The sequence below is a fragment of the Paramormyrops kingsleyae genome, chromosome 7, assembly GCF_048594095.1.
Source record: "Paramormyrops kingsleyae isolate MSU_618 chromosome 7, PKINGS_0.4, whole genome shotgun sequence".
Lineage (NCBI taxonomy): Eukaryota > Metazoa > Chordata > Actinopteri > Osteoglossiformes > Mormyridae > Paramormyrops > Paramormyrops kingsleyae.
This window is the reverse complement of record NC_132803.1, coordinates 15,475,889-15,499,529: the sequence shown is the minus strand read 5'-3', so window position 1 is coordinate 15,499,529 and position 23,641 is coordinate 15,475,889. Positions and strand designations below refer to the sequence as shown.

General features: G+C 43.5%; 2 protein-coding genes across 5 annotated transcripts; both read right to left on the bottom strand.

The window, feature by feature from the left end:
* Window positions 1–846: 846 nt before the first annotated feature.
* Window positions 847–22,509, bottom strand: sh3glb2b (SH3-domain GRB2-like endophilin B2b). 4 transcript variants are annotated; one of them, XM_072714400.1, is made up of 13 exons: window positions 21,842–22,509; window positions 12,916–13,057; window positions 12,327–12,338; window positions 10,427–10,555; window positions 8,315–8,448; window positions 7,976–8,068; window positions 5,771–5,833; window positions 3,866–3,889; window positions 2,933–3,022; window positions 2,722–2,822; window positions 2,505–2,519; window positions 1,927–2,128; window positions 847–1,755 (listed from the first exon to the last, which is right to left on the bottom strand). In XM_072714400.1, the coding sequence occupies exons 1-13, from the start codon at window positions 21,902–21,904 to the stop codon at window positions 1,648–1,650; spliced, it is 1,176 nt and encodes a 391-aa protein (XP_072570501.1). In that variant the 5' UTR covers window positions 21,905–22,509; the 3' UTR covers window positions 847–1,647. The 4 variants fall into 4 exon arrangements, with proteins under 4 accessions (XP_072570501.1, XP_072570502.1, XP_072570503.1 ...); XM_072714401.1 differs by lacking the exon at window positions 12,327–12,338 and having other exon boundaries at window positions 21,842–22,507; XM_072714402.1 differs by lacking the exons at window positions 3,866–3,889; window positions 5,771–5,833 and having other exon boundaries at window positions 21,842–22,507.
* On the bottom strand, window positions 15,697–18,980 carry LOC140592105 (uncharacterized). The gene is made up of 2 exons (XM_072714399.1): window positions 16,841–18,980; window positions 15,697–16,741 (listed from the first exon to the last, which is right to left on the bottom strand). Exons 1-2 carry the CDS (start codon window positions 17,611–17,613, stop codon window positions 16,276–16,278), a joined length of 1,239 nt encoding a protein of 412 aa, XP_072570500.1. The 5' UTR covers window positions 17,614–18,980; the 3' UTR covers window positions 15,697–16,275.
* Window positions 22,510–23,641: the final 1,132 nt, after the last annotated feature.

Here is a 23,641-nt window from a genome sequence, read left to right as displayed (position 1 = left end):
CTTAAACCAGTGATTCTCCGACGCAGAGTAGAATCCCGAAACCTTCTGAAAGCTCTGTTTTGTTTAAAACCGGAAGGTGGGAAATTGCAATTTATTTTGATAAGATATAAAACTTCCAAGGAATCATATACATCACAGAACTCGACTAAACAGAAACCAGCACGAGTGCATCTACAGCACCCAGCACGGTCTGCTCCTGGTATAGGCTGGCATTCTCTGACAGACCATTGAAGACTTGTTTTTACCCGGTAATCTGTCCATTCTCTATGCCTGCTTGTCCAATGCAGGGTTGTTGTGAGAATGACCAAGCAGCATCAGCATGTGGATTCCTGTGGCTTTTTAGTTTTGCTTTTGTTTTGTTTTTTTACCCTCTCAGCTCCACCATCATCCAAATCTGAAAAACATTTCTGTCCTGCAGATACAATTATTTATCATTTAAAATCAATGGAGCCATTTTCTTTGTGATTTTTATTACATTTCAAATTTACACCAATTCACTACACTTGAGTATAAGGGACAGATTTTAAATTGGACTGGGGGAGAAACAGACTTGAGAGAGAAGAGGTGGGTCACCGCTCTGAAGAAGTAAGAATTCACCCCACTGTGGCCAAAGAGCTCAACCATCTCACCACGAAAAAGATAAATGAGGCACAGAAATCCAGAGCCAGTGGGACTGTAATGTGGCATCAGCAACTGATCTGGCCCATTTCCTTCAGGGTTAGACCAGCCAGCGAATGACAGCAGACCACAAAACTGAAAATTGTCAATGTACTGTATCTTACAGCAAAGGACTGTCTACTTCATAAAAAAATTACAAGTAGTAAAAGACAAAAGATATATAGCATGTAGAGAGCCGATTCCTTTTATTTAAAAATTGGCTTGTATAACAGAATGGGAAGTTAAAAAAAACAACAGCAGGAGAAACTATATATAGATAAATGCTATAGTTTCCTTTTCATATGCAGACCAATAAGCAGAAAACTCACAAATTGTCAGGGGACACAGGCTACTTCTGGGATGTTTATAAATAAAAATTACATAGAATGTACACAGTCACAGTCAGACACACAACAAACCCCCTTATACCAGAGGTCAGGAAGGCTTCACAACATTACCTCCATTTTGCAATTCGAATATGATTATTTCACATGACATTTTGAGCCGAATGGGAAAAACAATAAATAAAAACCACAAGTTGACACTAGAATGATATTTTTAGTATCTAAAATCCACTCCCACCATTTGGGCGGTAAGCCAACATATGACGGAAGCTTGCAGGCGTCTTCATCTGTATCACGGCTTGTCAACGGTGGTCACGGGGCATCACACACCACAGGTGAACGAGTGACAGCCCTGCCGTCAGAGCAAGCCGGCAAAGTCCGAAGGGAGTGTGCAGCTGATCTACAGCCGGTCCCCAGTCACCTACACCTGGAGCCTGGAAGTCAGCTCACATGTTTTTGATACATACATACATGCATACATACATGCGTTCCCTTCACTTGTGGTTCTTGTGGATGTTCCCTGTTCAGCGGTCTAAGCAGCTCTGGGGATCGTCCCTGGGATTTTAGGGGTATGCTGTGCATTCTCTATGGGCGTCACTGGCTGTACATTATGTCGTGGTGTGAGCAGTGCTGTCCGTCCAAGGCACTAGCTCAGGAGCTCCAGGTATGTGACGGGCACCTTTCCCTTCTGGTTGCCTCGCTCTCCGATCAGCCAATCCGGGTCCATTCCTGGCAGCGTGTACACCGTTATGAGCTTGGACCAAAGAAAAGACACAGGGCATCATATAGCGGACTCAAATATTATTAGTAAAATATTATATTTAGGTTCACTGACGTTGCACAGCATGCATACTTGGCTGACAAATTTGGCTGAAGGTGCAGCTAGTAAAGACACCACTAGAGGGAGCCAGACTCTGGAGCTCACCTCATCAGCCAGCAAGGACAGCTCGCTCGTGTCTGCTGCGTCGTAGTCGTACAGCACCTTGGCCTTGCGCGTGCCAGCTGCGGGGGCTTGCACGTCTTCCACCTCCAGAGTCTTGGGGGTGGGACTAGCCCCCGGTGGGGGTGCCAGCTGTGCAGAGACGCCAGCCGACCGGCTGGGGCTCATGGCGAAGGTGTTGGGTAAGCTGAACGTGACAAAGCCTTGTTTTACACCATCCATCTGATCCACACAGTGGCTTAAGACCTGAATTCATTCCTCAGGGTTCTGCTCTTAGTTAGACAATTAGCTAAGCCTGCTTCCAGGCAATATCACTGTAGCACAGGGGTCTCCAACTCCGGTCCTGGAGAGCTACTATCCAGTAGGTTTTCTGTCCCACTTGGCTTCTGATGAGCCACACCTGCTCCTGGTATTTACCTTAGAACAGGTGTGGCTCATCAGAAGCCGGGTATGATAGAAAACCTACTGGACAGTAGCTCTCCAGGACCGGAGTTGGAGACCCCTGCTGTAGCAGGTCACATAGATGAATATGAATTATTATTATTAATAACGATCATACTCACGCATCTCCACTTGATCTGTGAGCATGAAAGAAAGAAATGAACAGAAAAGTGGTTTGAAACAGTCTTCCGAGAAACAGATGATGCTATGATTTTACCATAATGTCCACAATATGTGTGCCTATGGAATTGTGGACTGGGAGTGCGTTCGTTATTATGTTTGGTACATACAGGACGCCCGGCCCCCGTAAGTCCTCAGCTTGCTCAGTCAGGCTCTCACCTGGCCAGCTCCCTCTGTAGCTCCTGCATGTGCTGGTGGCACTGTGCATAGTAAGTAGCCTGGGCTTCCACAAACTCATGCAGACAGCGCAAGTGGTTCACCTGCCCGGGGGTGGGGGGAGGGGTGTGTGAAAGAGTGATCGCAGAAGGATTTACGAGAATCGTGCAAATCGCATGACCCCCACGCCCAGTGCTGCTGCAACTCGACTCACATGTGTGCTGCTTATGGCCTCTAGCAGCAAACGCGTCACCTCTGCCTGGCGGTCGAACTCGGTCTGCGCTACACGCAGCTCCTGCTCCGCCTGTGGGAGAAGGGGGCGGGGGGGGGGGGGGCAGGGAGACACGCGCTTTGCTGTGAGGCAGGGTGGAGGATGCGTGGGCAGGAGAGTCTCACCACAGACACAGAGAAATAGACTGACACAATGACAGAAAGACTCACGCATACAGTGATGTGTAAAGAACGTAACACGTCATAGCAATTACACACACAAACCATTACAATTACTGGGAAACAGCTGGGTATATATTAGCACTGATGGGGTTTCCATACAAGTACCACTACTCACCTGCGGTATTTGGCACAGAGGTGCAAATACCTTTTCCTCTGAGTACTCCAGCTAGCCATTCACCATCAAGTGAGCGACCATGCTATAGAAGAACTAGGAGGACGTGCGGAAAGCCCTGGTCTGATCAGCACCCAGCAGGTGTGCCCTGACGGGCGGCACCAGAGTAGGCTTTGCAGCTTCAGCTGTGAACCCCCAATTTATCCTGGTTTATGGATGTGAACCACCCCCCCCCCCCCCCAACATGAATGGTGTTTTAGATTTATCTCAGGGCATCTGTGCACAATATTCGTAATCCTCAAATTTCCAGTAATATACGGTCATTGTCACCCATGTCAGGTCTACACAGATAAATAGTAAATGCCCTTGAGCATTCTTCCCTTGAGCGTGGGATCATGGCAGAGTGACGAGAAACACAAAGCCTAAAAAAGCCACGGACATCAAAAAGGCCAAAAATCTCAACATGGCTTCCACACACACAGGCCCATACACACACAATGATGGCTGAGAGGGCAAAGGGAGAAGCAGCTCCACCAGGAAACACCTCGATTTTTGGCTTTGTTTTATTCCTGGGATACTCACTTTGTTCACCTCCTCACTCCAGAGCTGAAAATGCAGCATGGCAACAAAAAAGGGGGGAGAGGCGCAATCTGAGCACCGGTCCAACAATGATGACATCACAATGGTCACAGGCCCAAGAAGGCTCCTTCCACCTCCTGCCCAGGGGACTCTTTGTTGGGCTTTGGGTTCACTCTGAGTTGACTGTAAAATGGATCCAACTCCACGCAAGTACAGGCCGTCCCTGGGTTATGAACATCCGATTTACAGACAGCTCCTCCTTACGAGTGGACTGACATAAATCCTGTTGTATAAAACACTTGAGTTGAATATAATGGTTCCTAATAACGAACGCATGCACTACCTTGAGACACCTGTAAAACATTGCACAGCGTCAGCGGTTCCTCAGCTTGAGGTACAGTACAGTGCCATATGTAGCTATTTATTAATGTATCATTATTATCCTCATTATTTTAAACTGTATTATTATGTTTAAGATGTTTTAGTGTATTTGGAAATGTTTCTTGTGTGTTATATGCATAGAATGGTCAAATATACTATATACTAAGACAAACATTTGACTAACTGTCATGCCCCACTCATCCGATCCTCCTGTGTGCCACGCCCCCTCGCTACCTCGTGTGGAATCCCCGTGTTTACCAGCTGTTTCTTGTTGTTGTTAATTAGTCCTGTGTATTTAAGTCCACGTTCGAGTATGTTTCCCTAGTCGTGTCATTGAAAAAGTGATGCCCATTACAGAAAGTGGGGTAAGCCAGTCCCTAGAGCAATTGGGGTTAAGGGCCTTTCTGAAGAGCCCAGCAGTGAATTCACTATGCAAACCATGGGATTTGAACTAGTGACCTTCCACACAGGGGCACCAGGCCCTAATCCACTGAGCCACATACGACCACAGCACATTGCATGAGGATTTTCAAGTGAAACTTTCAAAGGTGTTCTGTTTAAAAAGGAATAATTTCAACTGTCATATTAGCAGCAGGGGGGGGACACAGGGGAGTTCTGGGTCTGTTTTGTCCCAAAACTAAATATTAGCCAACTATAAGCTTCCACAGACATAGCTGCAGCCAACAAACAAGCCTCTTCTTAAGGGGTCATCCATGTGGGAGTTGGCAACCTGCTGAACTAAGAAGTTCAAGAGACAGAGTGACACAAGCAGTTAAACACGATGAGGGTTAATGGGGCTGGTTAGTTTGGAAAAAAGTGTAAAAGATGCACGTGGTATTAAACTAATGGAGCAGGTCAGTTAAACTAATGGAGCAGATGAGTTATACTTATATATAAAAATGTTCAGTCCACTAAACATGCTCTTGCGCACAGGATAACCTTATTTGGAGCAGCTCATCGTTATTTGCCTTTTTACAGAGCTTGAGAATCCTTAAAGTGTTCAGAATCCCAGCTGAAGCTATGCCTGTATGTGTGTGTGTGTATGTGTGTGTGTGTGATATATATATATATATATACACACATACACAGTATGTACACATATATTTTATATGTTATACATATATATTTGGTCCCCACAGTGTGATAAAAATCTGTTATTTTGACATTGTGTGGAGCATTTTTTCGGTCCCCACAAGGACTGCAATCAAAAAAAAATAAAAATGCCAAAAGTCTTGTATTTTGTTTGGTTACTTACGGGTAAGGTTAGGGCTGGATAGGGGTTAAGGGTGTCATTGCTGGGATTAGGGTTTCCCCATAGAAATAAATGGATGGTCCTCACAGAGATATGAATAGAAACGTGTGTGTGTATGTGCATGTGTGTATGCATGTGTGTGTGTGTGTGTACGTGTGTGTGTGTGTGTACATGTGTGTGTCTGTCTGTGTGTGTGTGTACGTGTGTGTGTGTGTACGCATGTGTATGTGTGTGTACGCAGGTGGTATCCCTCAGTTAGATTGGCGACCGCTTACCGCAGAAGCACTGGCTGACAGAACAAAATTGCGAGGCCTAGTCTCCTGAAAATCGGGCGTGGCCTACGGGCGAAGGGGGGGAGACATAGCTTTACCCACAATGCATCATGCATCATCACAAAGCACATTAACAAAGAGGCAGAGTAAGGCTAGGCAAAAGTATAAAAGTGGGAGTCCCTTCTGTGTGTACTGAGTGCCGAAAGACTGATAGAGTAGATGGCTGGGGGGGACATTCAATGAATTTTCAATGACCTTGGCCTTTGACCCCTGGTCATCATAAGTAACAAATGTACCAATGAGAGAGTCAAGCATCATGGGAGTAGAGTAACCTGAGGGTTTTATAAGACCAGTGTTACACTGCACTACTCCAGTTGATCAGTCATATCATACCTTCAAGTTTGTGAAAAAAGAGAAAAGCTTTGTTGAGTAACCATGGGAACAAAGTCACTTAAAATACAACTGAAGCTTTCAGATCCAATCTGTCCTACAATGCTGCTACAGAGAAGTGAGTCTGGTCAACCTAGTGATGACCAAGACATGAAAGACTAAGCATAGGGGAATGAGTTAAGATGGCAGCTATATTTCTCAAAACATGTGATTGTGTAAAGACAGAGCCAGAAAGGAATGACCTAAATTACAAGACAAAACAAAGTGCAATCATTAATGGTTATGACGCTGGTTGCGCCAGAGTGACCTGACAAGCAGGCAGAGGGAAATCCACCTTGATGTGTTTGATGCCACACAGGAGGCCTCAGGAATGCAGCAGCCTATGGAATCAAACCGTCTTTGACGTGTTTGTGTGTAACTCCATGCCTGGGCTCTAGAAGTCATGCATATCACAGCACAAACCCACCACTGATCAACACTAACAATCCTGTGAAGGCATTACTTCTCATTGTAGAATGGTCCATAGAAAAATACACTGTAGTCATACTTGCTTAGAAACCAGGACAAGAACAACAATAATAACTGTTTGTTCTAATGGCAGATAACCCAGAACATTCAAAATGTTCTCAACTGCACACAGGCTTTCAATGCATCAAGCAGTCAGGACTACAAGAAGATTCGTCAGTGATATAACCAGCGAAATATGACCAGAAATTTAATGCTCTACATAAAACCTAAAATTAGTTCAGATGGCATTTACCATGCATGTGTTAAGAGGTTAAAGGTCAAAGGTCATGGTCATAGGCATGCATAAACCATCACTGGTATAATCATTAGTGAGGAAAACATGACAAAATATGCAATGTGGTGACCTTAGCTAACCTCACAGTGACAGGGCAATATATCTGAAACTGACATTGAACCCTCCCACAAACGGAAAAAAGCACATCAACATCCTTTGCAATCCAAAAGTCATTCTCCTTAGGGCTCAGTCTCTCACTTCTGGCATCCACAATTATGGCATAACAGAGCAAACACATGATGCAACTTCACCCCAGAGTCACTGCCTCTGCATTCTGCTGGGTTGTGACACTCACATAATACTCCTAATATTTGTTTTCAGCAGTAGTTCGTTCAGGTCCAGAAAGCAAAAATCCAGACTTCCTTTCAACCTACCAGTTAAATATAAAGGGTCACAGTCACGTAGTACTCAACTAGCTGGTTGAAAGAAAACCTTGGACTGGATTTTTACTTTCTGGACCTGAATCTTCTACTTCAGCTTATTCTGTATGAATGCAATTACACTGTCAGAACACCAAGCAGGCATTCATATTTTCCACCATTTCGATCCTTTACTACACATTTTTTTTTTACTTTTTTGACTTATTAGAAGAAGACAAAACTTGAGCAAAGGGTCTATAGAGAAATCAAAAGTAGGAAACCCCAACCTTCAGTCTCGGGGAAGCAGACACAGGAGAGAGAAGCTAGAGAAGTGAAATGATGACAAAGACCAAGAACAAAGAAAGAGCAAGACAGGTCCACAGAAGAAAACACCCCTGGAAAGTGAGTGTAATCCAGCTGACAGACTTTCTCACAGTTTCCAGCACACAGTTATGCACCCCCCCCGTCACATTTCCTCATTACAGCCACAGTCCACTTTACATGCTGGAGTCTACTGGGAGAACCAAGACAAAACGTGAGAACTGAGGGAGGGAGGAGAAGATTAAAAGGAATAAAAACGAGGGAAGAATGAAAGCGGCTGGAAGAGAGGCTTTAGGGTGGAATGAAAAAACAGGAAAAAAAGAAAAGGAAGCTCACCAAAGCTTTGGCCTCAGCCACCTTGGCCTTTTTCAGACGTGCTTTGCAGATGTCCAGGTCCAGCCTCCGGTTCTCGAGAAGACGCCTCTCTCTCTGCAGAGGCAAAGCAATGTGAACCAGAGCCCTAGACGGAGGTCCCCACGAGATCTACTGGAGAACCTCCAAATCTACCATCAAACGTTAGACTTTCAACTGAAATCCAAATTCTGCTCTGACCCCCCATCAAAGAACCGGCACACAAATAAATGTGCATTTTTTTAAAACAGATGCTGAGCTCCCCCTTGTCTTACAGAATTCCCACAAGCCTCAGGAGCCACGTGCGGCGCCCCCCGCCCTCACCGAGATGGTCCTCCAGTCACCCTCCAGGAAGTTTCGCAGTGGCGTGAGGAAGCTGATGGCAGATGTCTGTATAAACTCACGCTCCGAACCACCCAGTCTTCTCTGGAACTCCCCCACTTTGATCAGAGTGCTCCCTGCAACACACACAAAACAAATACACACTATATATGAGACAATCTTACACTAAACATAATCCAAGCTTGGCAGAGCTAAAACAAAGATGTGACAAAATCTGCCTGTGTGTTTAAACCCAGAAACTAGCACAGCACTGCCAGAGAAACTAAGATAATAATAATTAAGCTATGCATAGTCTGCACACACCATCCGTAAAATACACTGGAATAATACGGCTTGCACCGCTAAAAGAGTCGGGGTAACAATAATTGTTACGTTTACAACAAATGTCGCTGCTGGGAGTTTGGTAAGAAGAAAAAAATCAAACACATCAGCTAATTTTCATTAACTGCTAATAGTTATCGCCGGACAGAGGAGCAATAGCAGGGTACACCCCCAGGATAGTCTGTCATGGGGAAGACAATGGAGTCACATCACAAAAACAGAAGATCTTCCTGCTATACGTAAAGATCTGCCTGCCATATATGTAAAGAATTGCCTGCTGTACATAAATATCTTCCCGCTATATGCTAAGATCTGCCTGCCGTAGGTAAAGCTTTGCCTGCTACATGTAAAGATCTGCCTGCTTTAGGTAAAGCTTTTCCTGCTACATGTAAAGATCTGCCTGCTTTAGGTAAAGCTTTGCCTGCTACATGTAAAGATCTGCCTGCTGTAGGTAAAGCTTTTCCTGCTACATGTAAAGATCTGCCTGCTGTAGGTAAAGCTTTTCCTGCTACATGTAAAGATCTGCCTGCTTTAGGTAAAGCTTTTCCTGCTACATGTAAAGATCTGCCAGCTGTAGGTAAAGCTTTGCCTGCTACATGTAAAGATCTGCCTGCTTTGTCTGCTGTAGCAAAGCAACTGAGAATGTACTAACAAAACACGTAAAAACATGTCGATAAAAGGAAATAAAAGTGTAAAGTGTGCAAGGCAGTCCATCTTGGGTAAGTGGCAGATCAGTAAATCTGATCCACCCATTTTCACCGGCAAGCTGCTAGGACAGAAACCGCACTACACTTCCGTCTTCCACCGAACACACCAGGACAAACACGCGTCATATCGGCGTTCCCCACATTCCAGGGAGATCAGTTTCAATGATTAGGTAACATGTACTCGCGGGCAGGTCCGAGGTGAGGACACATGGTGAGGTCAGAAGAAGTAGAAAAACTGAATGTGGCGGGAGATTCCCTGACAGATCGGTGGGCAGGGTTCACCAGCAGAATGGCCAAGGTCCACAGAAGTCAGGCAATGGATGCCCTGAAATTCATTAAAGCTTCACCAAAACATACAGTACACCCTTTGTCCAATATGAGGGCAGCGTGTGTCAGTATCTGTGTCCTGTTCAACTGGAAATGACCTCCGTTACACACATAGGCAAGAAGAGACAGGTTTAAAAAAATCTAGGCTTAGAAACTGAATTGTCCCTGCTGCATGAAAAAAGGCATGAGAAACAATATTTTTGTGAATTGTTGCTTTCAAGCGGCCCTAGAGTGTGCATACACTGCTTTCTGGTGGTTCCTGGTGCTGGGAATGGTTCACCCAACCAAACAGCACCATGCTGAGAGGATCCTGCCGGCAAACAGTAACCAATCCTTTCCTAGTAATAATAGTACTAATACTACTAAATACTATGGTAAAATTTTACTTGAGGGGGCACAACTAACTTAATAACTCAGTTACTACTCAAGTAAAAATCTTGAACAAATACAGCAATTGCATGAAAAACATGAACCGTTATGACTGATTAATGATAATCGCCAATCAGTAACATGTAGTTTCTGGTTAATTAATACATTATGCAAGGGTATAAGTAAAGTGTTACCAATACTACTTAATACTAGTAACAATAATACTAAAACAGTAATAGTACTAATTCTAATCTAATCATTCTAATCGCTTTCAAATGATGTCCTTCCAACCAATGTGACACATAGGAAGCAGCACCCTTAAAAAAGCACACGCAAATCAACAAGCCAACCCCCCCCCCCCCACTCTCACCGTAGGGAGTTTCGGGACCAAAGTCATTGGCTGCATCCTCCATATACTGGCCCAGAATCTCCCCATTAGTGATGCGGGATGGAATCTTCTTGTCCAGCTTCTCATAGAAGAACTCCTCAATGCGGGCACCTGGAAGGGGAGTGGGACAAGGTGGAAGAGAGACGTGATCCTCTTACTTTTACACTGACAAATACTAGACTGTACGGCTCCTTTTTGACCATGAGAACTAAATCTGATTGGATAATTAATTACAATGCTAGACCCATTAAGAAAATATATATTAAATCACCAGAGTATGAACTACAGTACATATAAGGTATATAGGCTATATGGTATATAAATACACTGCCTCCATCCAGGAGTATTTTGTCTTTGGTGCTTTCAGTGGCACAATAGTGGTGTCTTTTTGAGATGTGTTGCATGGTGCAAAACATTACTTAGACACAAAAAAATCTGCTTATAATCTGCTTCTAAACTGGCTACCTGCTTCCAGCACATGCTCAGTAACACACAGGACACAGTGACTCACTGTTATACACACAGAAAAGAAAAACCAAAGGTACACAGGCTGGAGGAGTACGCATAGACAGCACCCTTCCGGGCGAGCGATGCGCCTCGTGTTCTGTGATGTCATAAAGGACAGGGATGGTAAACAAACACAGCACACTCTGCTACAAATGCTACTGGTTCTCACAGCTCTGCTATCTGACCACTGTCAAGTACCACGACCCATTTGTTGGGCTCAGAGGAGCCAGCCGGGGGCGCCATGATTTGAGAACAAAGAAAGCATCTGATGTGAAAACATCGAAATGTGAGGCACTGGTCAGTCTGGCTGTCCGTCTGGAGCTCTACCACTACCGTTAATCTCTGAGGCAAACGACTAATGCAAGATGAGACGGCAGAGCCCAGGAGGATGACATCATGGGCAGAGAGCAGTGAAGCCGGAATGGTGGTGTAGTGACATGTGCAGCCAGAAACCCCTTCAGTAGTGAAGTCCAAGGTGGACTCAGTGAAAGGATGACATCACAACAGGAGACGGAGAGTCTCCGGGTGATGGCCTCACAAGGGGGGGACAGCTGATCGCCACACAATGACATCACGAAGGGGGAGCGGTCCCAGGTCATGATGTCACTCATAATGGACATCTTTCATGATGTCACTCATAATGGACATCTTTCATGATGTCACTCATAATGGACATCTTTCATGATGTCACTCATAATGGACATCTTTGAAGGGTTACACGGGAACTTGTCTCACCTCCTGTTTTCTAAAAACCAGACGAGGGAGAACTAGCAGAGGCACCGGGCCTCTGATAACCCAGAGGAAGAGAAGCTCAAGGAGGGGTTATCAAAAGCTGCTGATGCCAATGAAACATGCGTTAGCTAGTGCCTGGAAGCATACTCACTGCTGGCCCCATGCCTTTCTTATGGATGCCTGCAGAGCTACAGTGCCCCCCCCCCCAGTCCCTGACTTCTCACTAGCTGAAAACCCACGACTAGTGCACTTTTTCACCAATCATTAAAAAGAAACAAAAACTACACATTCATTCCCTGTGTCCATAGTGGATTTCCTGTACATCTTTTTCTGTACTCCCCATGAGAGTCAATCCCACCAATAGAATCATTAGCAAATATTGTCTGCCAGCATGCATGCTAAAGTTTCCTCTATCAGACCCAACAGAAGCAAAAAATTAATGGGAGGTGTATAAAATCAATGGCCAACAGATTATTATAGCCATTTCCACCCCACACACGCAATCAGGGCATGTCACAGGGCCAGCTCAGCACATGTTCCTTTAGCACGCTGCATGGACCTAAGATGGGGTGTGGCAAGGAGTGTGGGGGGGTGGGGGCCAAAGCCATTGGCACAAGGGTGCCAGGAGGAGAAGGGGACTCACCCGTATGGTCAACTGTAGCATGGTGAAGGAGGGGGGTCAAAAAATCAAAGGTTAGAGCTCTTTGCTCCTCACACCTCAACACTCTGCTTCAGGTGAGTCCACACATCATGCTGGGTCTCCAATCAATCCCGGAAAACCGCATCTCCACATTTGTACAGGTGTGAATGACTGACCCTATTTTAACCAGTGGCTCATTTTTATGCACAAGCCAGGCGACCCAACATTTTGTTTTGATGACTCAGTCCTGAGACACAGTGGAAATCTGCCCATAACCAGGAAGCCCAGCTCTCCATCACACAGAGTGGCCACCAGAGAATTAGAAGCGTACTGATGAAGATTCCCACAAACGAGCATAGGATGAGTTATCCTCCAAACCAGTCATTGTTGGTTCTAAAGAAAAGACATGTTGGTTTACCAAATACCACTCCAGTGAACTTCTTAAGTGAAATGTTCATCTGTATTAAAGAGCAACATACAATTGTGGACCACTTTGCGAAGAACCCTTCTGCTGAGGAAATAATTCATTAATAATGAATGACTGTCAGACAAGATGGCCTCTGACTACTCGGCAAGGAGCAGACATTCTTACTTGGGTTGGGCTGCAGAAGGATCTCCGTCTGACGGAAGATTTTCTCAGTCCAGTTCTTGGTGCAGTCTGCCCGTGCTAAGAGGTTCTCCAAGTGGGCGTCCAGCTCAGTCTTCTCAGCCTGGCCCAGCTTCTCCTCCGTGAACTCAGGAGAGAAACGCAGGATCACAATGCAGTCAACCAACGGAGGAATCTACTTACTCTAATTTGTGCAGAGGCTGCGTATATTTTTGTGTCAGCCTTCCTCTGGAGTTGCACTGTTAATTTGCCATCATGTATAATGTCAGCTATGCCTAGGTAATGTAATGAGCAAGACCAATTTCACAGAGACTAATTCCATATAACAAGGCGATGCTGAGTCAAATTTTCTATAAATGTCATAATAAATACACATAGAACTCCTGAAAAATGTCACACGTTTGTTGCCAATCACTCAGAACCAAGGGGAATTTATGCCAAAGTTAAATGGCCAGTGAAATATCACACAACACAAATCCGCTGTAGCAATAAGCCTAGTGTGCTGGGCTCTAATGGCAGACAGTGACAAAGAGCAACTCAGGAAGGATGACAGAGAGACTCAGACAAGCCTACAGGACTAAGAAAGCAGACACTAGGAGGGAGTCTATGGCTTGCTGCCTGATACCCACGCACAAAGGAGGAGTGCACACACACACACACACACACGGACACACACACAGACACACACACAGACACACACACACGGACACACACACACGGACACACACACGGACACACACACACACGGGTGCCCTCACCGAGAGCGGTGCTCAAACACACACGAAAGGCTCACGATGACATATGGCTGTAGCTGTATCAGCATCCACAAGACGCCTTGGCCCTAGAGCACCAGAAACAGGTGGGCCTGAGCAGAAGCCCTGGTGAGGAGCCATACACACATATTTTTCCGCACCAGTCAGTCTTTCTCACCCTCCGCCAGCTGACCGAAAAACTAATCAAGAATTACATCTGAATAGCATCAAAAAAAACCCATCATAAATAATAACAGCTATAGGTGTATATTAAGCTACAAATGACATGCAGCATTTTTGTGATCCCTGTGGTTTCCCTGTGATCAGAAAATGCATCCTTTCCAGGTGCTTTTATGACAAAACGCTCACGTGTGAAGTGCCTGATGAAGAGTCGCCAAATGCCCTTGTTCAAACAATGTATAAAATCATTTGAATTAGAGAATAAAATTATATATAGATCCATGGAGACTAATAGAAATTCAGACTGTCATTCAACATTAAGACCAGCAACATAATGAGTAATATTGTAATTGTTGTAATACTGTAATTACTCTATGACAGTTGATATATGGCTTGATTGTTGCCACTGCTGCCTGTTGAAATGGCCCCCTGACCAATGACCCAACGTCCTATGTCAGCAGGCAGATAGTGTCACAATACATACTGTCAGATATCCCCAGTCTTACACTGGGATTAGGAACCATCATGCTGTGGCAAACGAATCAGAGAACACCTCACACATGGATATGTTACATAACTCAATTACTAAACTGGACACAGCGGCCATTGATGGAGGGGAAATGTCATAAAATGTTCATGTCAGTCGTCAGACAAATATGTTAAAAATGCAGCTGATAACGCCATGAGGTATAGGATGGTACCCTTTGCTTGAGTACAGATCCAGCCACTTAAAATTTCCCCTCCAGTCTGGCTGGCAGCCAAATCCCAGCCAAGTTCCTTCCAAATACCAGCCGGAAGCTAGAGCCCCCCTTCTTCTAGGGGTGGGCCTATATTTGACTATAAACCCGCCCATTCATTCACTTGCAGGGTGATACCATTAGATGGCGCTGTCTTTACAAAAACTTTACTTTTCTTTTTACAGGGTTAAATGATTGAATGGTCTTTGCTATGACTTAAAAAAGCTCATTTTTCTTTTTAATTTATTTTATTTACTTATTTTATTTTATTTTAATATGCTTTATTGGTTTGTTTATTGTCTATTCTTATTTATCCTTTGTACAGCACTTTGGTCCTACAGTATATTGATTTGTTTTAAAGTGCTTTATTTTAAGCATAGTCCACAAATTTTCAATAGGGTTCAGTTTGTTGGCTTTGGGAAGGCTGTTCTGACGTGTGTTGTGATCATTGTCCCTGTATCAACTGTCCAGCCATTGATTGTTGATACTGTAACTGTTGATTGATTAAAGAATTTGTAGGTGATTGGGAGTTCATGATCCTCACCTGCTGCAGCAATCAGAATCAGAATCAGAATCAGCTTTTATTCGCCAAGTGTGCTGGGGCACACAAGGAATTAGTTTCCCACAGTTTGATACTCTCTCATACACAAACAATAAGTTAGAGCTGGGCGATAAATCAATTTAATTGATTAATTCGAATTTACAGTTCAGGACGATGTGTTTTCATGAAATCGATTTTATTACTTTTTTTACACACAAGCGCCAAATGCGGAACTAATGCGATGCACCATTCCTCATGGGTAAATTAACACTGTAGCAGATTCACTAACAACATGGCAATGACAGGGGAAAAGATGGCACATGCCCAAAGAAAGGTGTTGCTACTTCTTTAATATGGAATTGTAATATAATATGTCAAACCCAATGGCATAAAGTATTTACTTAATACTAAGCTGACATGATAAAATTATGTGTTTTTTTTCTATTATTATTACAATATTACTTATTACTTTTATTTATAAGTTTGAGGGTGTATTGTGTTGTTGCCAGTTTTAAAATAAGCTATAGAGAAACCTTTCTAAAAGTGTTCACAATAATAACTGACACTTTATTGATCCCCGTGGGGAAATTGTGTTTATGCCTCCCTCAACTTGATCTTTGAAGAATAAGTTGTCTGTGAAGGCCACCTGTTGGGGCCTTGCTCAAGGAGCTGCAGACATGCTGAGGCTAGGCTTGAACCAGTGACCTTCTGATTACAAGCACACAGCTTAGCCCACTGAGCCACACACTGCCCCTAAAGGTGTGGTCTAAAGTAAAAAAAGCTAAATAAAGTAGTTTGATTTTGTGTAGGGGAGGGGAGAATCGATTGAAATCGGAAATCGGAGATTTTATTTTTAGGCCATATCACCCAGCTCTACAATAAGTGACACTTTAAAAACAAAATACCCTATACAAGAAATACTGTACAAATACAGTACAATACAACACACATACAATACAAATGTGAAAAATTATAAATATACACAGGTGAGTAACACTGTGCAATTTTAAGGTGCGAGGTATAGTGTAAACAGTTTTTGTAAACAGATCTGTAGCGTCTGCCAGAGGGGGGTAGCTGGAGAAGATTGTGTCCAGGATGTGACGGATCTGAAATGATTTTAACTGCTCGTTAAAATCTATGCTCGTTTAGCCGAACTAAAGTCCACAAACAGGATCCTGGCATAAGTTCCTGGACGGTCCAGATGTTGCAGGATATAATGCAGCCCCATATTCACTGCATCATCCACCGACCTGTTTGCCCGATAGGCAAACTGCAGGGGGTACAGCTGGTGTCCTGTAATGTCCTTTAGATGGGCTAAAACCAGGCGTTCAAAGGATTTCATGACCACAGACGTCAAGGCGACAGGTCTGTAGTCATTCAGTCCTGTAATGGTGGGTTTTTTGGGGACCGTGATAATGGTGGAGCGTTTGAAGCAGGAGGGAACTACACACAACTCCAGAAATCTATTGAAGATGCGGGTGAAGATGGGAGCCAGCTGATCAGCACAGGTTTTGAGGCAGGAGGGGGATACACCGTTTGGTCCCGGGGCCTTCTTGGTTTTCTGTTTCTGGAACAGCCGGCTCACTTCCGCTTCGTGTATTCTGAGTTCCAGGGGGGAGGATAGGGGGGTGAGAGGTGTGATGAGGGTTATTGTCTCTGGAGTGGGGTGGATGGGGGGTGTGAATCTGTTTATCTCAAACCTGCAGTAGAAGTTGTTCAGCTCGTCTGCCAGGTCTTTGTTTGCTTCAGCGGGGGGTAGGGGTCGTCTGTTGCTGGTGATATCTCGCAGGCCTCTCCACACTGATGCAGGGTCATTGGCTGAGAACCGTTCTTTCAGCTTCTCAGAGTAGCTTCTTTTTGCCACTTTGATCTCCCTGGTCAGCGTGTTCCTGGCCTGCCTGTACAGGGCCCTGTCACCACTTCTGTAGGCATCCTCCTTGGCCTGGTGAAGATGTTGCAGTTTGGGAGTGAACCATGGTTTATTGTTGTTGTATGTGCAGAAGGTCTTGGTCGGGACACACACATCTTCACAAAAACTGATGTATGATGTCACAGTGTCTGTCAGCTCATCCAGATTATCAGATGCAGCTTCAAAGACAGTCCAATTAGTGCAGTCAAAACAGTCTTGCAGTTCCTGCTTTGCTGCATTGGTCCACTTCTTCACAGTTTTGACTACAGGCTTGGCACGTTTAAGCTGTTGCCTGTAAATTGGAATAAGATGGACCATACAGTGATCAGAATGTCCTAAAGCTGCCCGGGGGACAGAGCGATAGGCATCTTTTAAAATGGTGTAACAGTGGTCCAGTGTGATGTTGTCCCTGGTGGGGCAGTCGATATGCTGTCTGTGTTTAGGAAGTTCCTGGTGTAGATTCACTCTGTTAAAATCACCAAGGACAATAAAAGGGAATAGGGATATTTTCTTTCCAGGGGGGGTGATCTGGTCGGCCAGCGTGCATTTACATCTGAAGCTCATTTACATCTGAATGTTGGTGGTGCTGATAGACTGTGAGAATTGTATGCTTTGAACTCTCCAGTGCTTTTTTAATACCATTCAGTGACTGATGTTGGGAAGACAATGGATATTTACTGTACACCTCCATGTCTCCTGGATTACTGACCCCAAGTCATTTCTGCTACATGGCTTTACACTGTACAATATTTATATTTACATTTAAAGCATTTAGCAGACTTATCCAAAGCAACGTACAAGGTATCAAGGTACAATAAGCTGGGTTTAGAGGAGCTTACAGTTTTGATGACGAGTCCGGCTCTGTGATGGAGAGATGTTAAAGTGTTTTCTGTCTTGTGATTTCTTCTATTTCAGGGGCTTCTGGTGTGTTTAGCCGTTTAGATGGTGGACCAGACTTCACGAAATAGCGCTCTAATGTGACTAGCCTTTTTCTGCGTATTGAAACTTTTCAGAAATGCAAGACTTTGCCAGTGCTTTTGTTCACCACCCGAGCGTATAGTCGTGAACAGATGTGAAATTTTGGCCAACTTTTTCATTGAAATTCGATTTGTATGTGTTCAGAAAAATTTGTGACCAGAGGCTTTAAAAGTGTTTATCCAAATAGGGACCTCAAAAAATGTCCCCAAAAGTAGGAAAATTTCAGGTTTTACTACACTTTGGGGGCAATTTGGTCCTCAAATGTGATCTATGCAAACCCACACACAAACACACACATACTACCAGTCAAAAGAGATGTTAATGACTTTCACACATTCAGTTGACCCCCCAGCCCCCAGCCCCACCACTTTTCTTGTGCTTGTGGGCAGTTCCTTGCTCAGGGTATTTGCTATGGTGAACTTTCATGCACTTCCAGGGTCCCTGTGTGGCTCAGTGGGCTAAGCCTGTGTGCTTGTGTTCCCTGGATCACTGGTTCAAACCCAGCCTCAGCATGTCAGTCATGACTATACAGTGTATAAATGTTTTTGGTAGACGATCATACTTTTTTTCCACTATAGTCTTCTGGTTTCTAATTTACATGCCAACAACAATTTTGACTGGTAGTGTGTAATGACTGTTTAGTAGTGTTTATTTAACCGACTGGCTTGATAGTCAGAATATGGAATAGTCTTCCTGATAACATAGTGCAAGCTGAATCCTTGAGTTCCTTTAAATCAGAGCTAGATAAGATTTTAACAACTCTGAGCTATTAGTTAAGTTCTCCCTAAGCGAGCTTGATGGGCCGAATGGCCTCCTCTCGTTTGTATAGTTCTTATGTTCTTATGATCTGAAAGCAGTGTTTCTTATGTTAAAAAAATAACCTCACCTTGACCGCTTCAAACATCTGTCTCATCTGTCTCATTGTTTCATTGTGGCCAAGCAGAGAAGTTAATGACACATTCACACATCACCCCCCCCCCCCCAGTGGATGCGCAGCCACCAGCAGCCTATCCGGCTGTGTTAGCCAGACAGAAAGAAAGAACACACCTTTATTCTCCACAGTAAACCTTATTACTTTGTTTAGACCTGTAATTAGTCTGTCACAAACATCTTCGGTCACTCTCTTCTCCCAAAATAACTCTTGGACATGCTGCTGCTTTGTACCTGGCTTGGCCTCCTTGCGGATGAAATCTTTCATCTTGTGCCAAACAAGCTTAATGGGCTTCAAATCTGATTAATTTTCATATACCTCTCATTGCTTGACAATATCAGTCTTAATACTTTGTTTAGACCTGTAATTATTGTATTGGACATATCTTGGGACCGCCTCATCTCCAAAGAGGGAAGTAAAATAAAATTCTAATTTCATCAATAAACTGACTAAAAACACATTTTGACAGTTTTAGGCCATCTTTGCCTCACAACAGAAACTATTTCTAAATTTCACAGGCCATTTATTGCAGTGTAGTAAGTTTATTAATGAAATTGGAATTTTGTTTAAATATAGGAAAATTGTACTTGCTTAGATTTTCATTTTTTGCAGTGTAGTTACAATACCTGATTCAGGTATCTTACCTGATTTCAGGTAAGTCACTTCAGATTACTGCTCTCCCTGGTGGATGGATAGATCATTGCAAGTACTTTACACACAGAGAGTTGAGGGGTGGATCATGCCGGCCCCCTTTTTCATTACATCATCGTGGGGGATCTCATTACAGTCAAGGACCAGCCAAGAGCCAGTCAAGGTCCTGTCAAGGACCTGTCATGGAAAGTGGGGAAATTTTAAGCGGCTGGATCTGTATGTGAGGGTTTGAGAAAAGTAGGCAGGGTTGGATTTCAGAGAAGCAGTGAAGGACCTCTAGTTTAAAGTAAGCATTTAAGTTGATGCAGTTCTTAAAATTGTGCGAGCGTGTTTAGCTATCCTTATGGGGACACAATGTCCCCATAATGTGATAAATATCCGTTTTTTTTTTCATTTTATGGGGACCGGTTTCCTGGTCCCCATAAGGGAAAACTCTATTTTATAAAAATCGGTGACTGCTATGAAAAAACTAAAAATGCAAAAACTCTTGTATTTTGTTAGGTTACTTATGGTTATGGTTAGGGCAGGGTAGGGGTTAAGGTTGTCATAGTTAGCGTTAGCATTTTTCCCATTGAAATGAATGAGCGGTCCCCATAAGGATATGTTTACCCTACATGTGCGTGTGTGTGTGTGTCTGCAGGAGTGCGCGGGACAGACACAACCTGAGGACGAACAGTGTTACCAGCCAGGTCAAATCATAAATTTGTACCTACAATTCACATATGGTGCGGGGGCACTGTAGAATTAACGCAGCATTCAACAAATCAAATTAAGCATTGTATCTAAATCAGGCAACGCCAGAGAAGAGATCAGGTCAGTCTTTCCTACCCTGTACCACCGGTGTGTGAATGTGAGTGTGGATGGGTGAATGTGAGGCATGTATTGTAAAGCGCTTTGAGTACTCGTAGGAGTAGAAAAGCGCTATATAAATGCAGTCTATTTACCATTTACCATTTCTGTATTGAGTTATACTGTATTTCAGTAATATCACAGTTTTAATTATCATCCGAGATATTACCTAAATACAATCTACAACATTTTCTGATTAAACGTAAAGCTCGTCTTCATCCATCGGTGACCAAAAGCAGTAAAATACCAGCAGTAAAAGACATATGGAGAGGCTATTGGCACAATAAAACAGCTGTCGTTTCAACCGATATAGATCACGGAGAAGGCGTACTGAACAGTGACGGAGTGATTTCCGATCCGCCGATCCTGAAAAAGCACCCCCACGGTGACCACGGTGACCCCAGAGGACTCCGTATCTGACATGGAGGAAAGCCGGCGAACTACACCCACCTCTCCCCCACCAGCCACTTACATTCCAAAACCCTTTCTTTCTGAGAAACATTGTCCTGGCTCAAAAAATCTATACATTTTTACTGTAAGCTGAATCTCAAGGGATTTAAGGGTTTTTAAAATGATTATCTTCCATCCGACGACCCAGGCCAGGATAACCGGTTAGAAGATGGATGCATGGATGAACGGATTATTTCCCATAATTCCTACTCCTTCATGCAATTTAATCTGTGCACAATTTTACACATCGACAGAGGTATAATTCTGCCTAAGCGGAGGTTAAGTACCTCTCTCAAGGGTAGGGCGACGGTTCTTGGTCAGATAACGTTCCCGTTTTGTTCATCGTGTTGTGTTGAGCTAATCGAATAGGGTGATGCGTTTACTGCACTGCATGAAGCAGGTCACGGAAATTAAATGTACTGGCTGCGTATTAAACTGAGACATGCAAAATAACGCGCTCGTTTGTAAATTACAATTCAATTAACAGAATGTAGCAAACAGTGAGAGTAATTAAAGGTCTTGGAATTTTTGTATTTGAGCGCAATACCGAATAATCTGAAATCCTACAAAATATAGTATTATTCTACCGCTGCAGAAGCATTGCATTAAATAGAAAATGCGGAGGATCAGGATACGTCTCCGGGTAAGAATCACGCCGTATCTATAAATAACAGGACTTTAGTCAGCCTCGATATGTTTTACAATGGCGACATCAACATCATGGGAAGGAAAAATATAATCTATGCGAAGGGTAAAGCTGTCAATGTCGCCTCCCAGTGTAGATGCAAGATTAAAAGATCATCAGCCTGGTAATTCCAAATGATGCTGTTGTCACAATAATAATAATAATAATAATAATAATTATTATTATTATTCAACAGAAACAATATTGCAAATTTTAGTGCTATATTTCTTATAGATATTAACAGTTACCTGGACTGCCCGTGTGAAAAAAACCCCTGCATCGGAGGCCAGTTTCTTGACATTGAAGTCCATGGTTTCAGGGAGTGCAGCAAGCGCGTCCTCGTACCATGGGCTGGTTTTGCGTCGCCTGCCGCGGGATATCAGCGATCACCCACCAGCTCCGGTGTGGCGGGGGAGTGCGCCAGACCCGGGTTTACGCTAATCCATATGCCATCAGTGTGGTCGAAAATCGCTTGATCAGCCTTACGTTAAAGGGGTATGGATAATTCGCAAATAAATCAAATCAATTTAATGTTGAAAAATACGACATGCCCCCGCAACCCTGTCCGCGGTAGAAGCGGATGGCAGATAAATGGATGTAAATATATGTATGTCTTGTATATTACAAGGACGTAATGTGATTTTATTTCACAAATGATTTAGAAGCAAAACGTTACTCAATATTATTATCAAATTCAAATATATTTGGTTGGTTCAATTAAAGATAATTTCATTAAGACGGCGTTTCGTGACAAATCGATTCAATCTGCGCTCTTCTGTTCTACCATTGTTTAAAGCCTGATCTGGCTTTGCACGTTGGAATATTAAATGGAGCTTAAAGAGTAAGTCTCGGGGCCAATAAAATCCAAGTGCGCCTCGGGTTTGAACAGAAATACATCCAATCACAGACAGAACACAGACTTACCGTCTTCCGTTTTCTTTATGTGTTCTGTAGAGATCGAGCCTTTTACTGCGCGATTCATTTTAGCTGAACGATCTGCAGATGTTCTTATGTTTCTTCTATTTTTGAAGTTATTGCAGTATAGTGTTCGCGGTGTTGTGTAATTCGATGTCAGCTAGGGTTAATTAATCTGTATGGTTCATAGCATTGTACATGGAAATATTTCAGTTCCAAGTCTTGTGTTTGTGTGTGTGTGTGTGTGTGTGTGAGAGAGAGAGAGAGAGATCCAGGTATACCAAATGTCCCCACAATGTGATAAAAACCTGCTATTTTAACGTTGTTGAAAGAAGTAAAAATGCAAAAAAAAAAAAAAAAACTTGTATTTTGTTTGGTTACCTGTGGTTAATCTTAGGGCTGGGTAGGGGGTAATGTTATCATTGTTGGGGTTAGGGGTTTTGGCCGTAGAAATGAATGGACGGTCCCCAAAAAGATATGAGTACATTTCTCTGTGTGTGTTGTGAGCTGTTTTAATGTGTTTACAAATGATGTCCAATTGTGGTTTGTCAGCACAGAATTAACTCCTTTTACAGCCTGTCATATATAAACAGATGGTTGTAAACCTGGGGTCATTGAACAAATTAGGTAAATCTGAGCAGTAAAAGGTCAGTTTAGATCAAAAGTGATTGTGGGAGCATTTCAGCAATTTCCTCAGGGATAAAAAAAGCATTCTGATTTTTAGAGGGGGGAGTGGTTTAGAACCTGCAGCACCTGTAGGTACACGTGTACCTGGCATGGATACATACAGTGGCAGATCACAGAAAGTGTAGCACAATCAGCGCCTGCCCCTCCCATGGCTGCTGGTGCCAGGCACTGGGGGGGGAGGGGGGGGGGGGGAAATGGACAGAGGGTAGCTCAGAAAACAGAGGTTTCATCCCTATTCTGTAGTATGGGGTCCAATCCTTGATCTACACTCTACAGTCCCAAAATGTAGAGCACACATTTATCACCTCATAGGGAAGGATCTCCTGCATTAATTTGTTCATTCATTCATTCATTCATTTTATTTGGGGTTTCTTTTCTTTGATGGAAATAAACAATTAAAAACATAGAAATTCAGTACATTTGCCTTTATTTATTTTGCAAATGAT

Bases quoted from the DNA above. Each gene is read 5' to 3' on its own strand.
- sh3glb2b (XM_072714400.1), bottom strand. From the start codon at position 21,904: ATGGACTTCAATGTCAAGAAACTGGCCTCCGATGCAGGGGTTTTTTTC. The intron at 13,058-21,841 runs GTAACTGTTAAT...TTCTCTCCTGAG, and splicing joins TTTTCACACGGGCAGTCCAG to TTCACGGAGGAGAAGCTGGG. The intron at 2,823-2,932 runs GTGAGTCGAGTT...ACCCCCGGGCAG, and splicing joins AGGCCATAAGCAGCACACAT to GTGAACCACTTGCGCTGTCT.
- LOC140592105 (XM_072714399.1), bottom strand. From the start codon at position 17,613: ATGAGCTTCAGATGTAAATGCACGCTGGCCGACCAGATCACCCCCCCT. The intron at 16,742-16,840 runs GTTTGAGATAAA...CCTGGAACTCAG, and splicing joins CTGAACAACTTCTACTGCAG to AATACACGAAGCGGAAGTGA.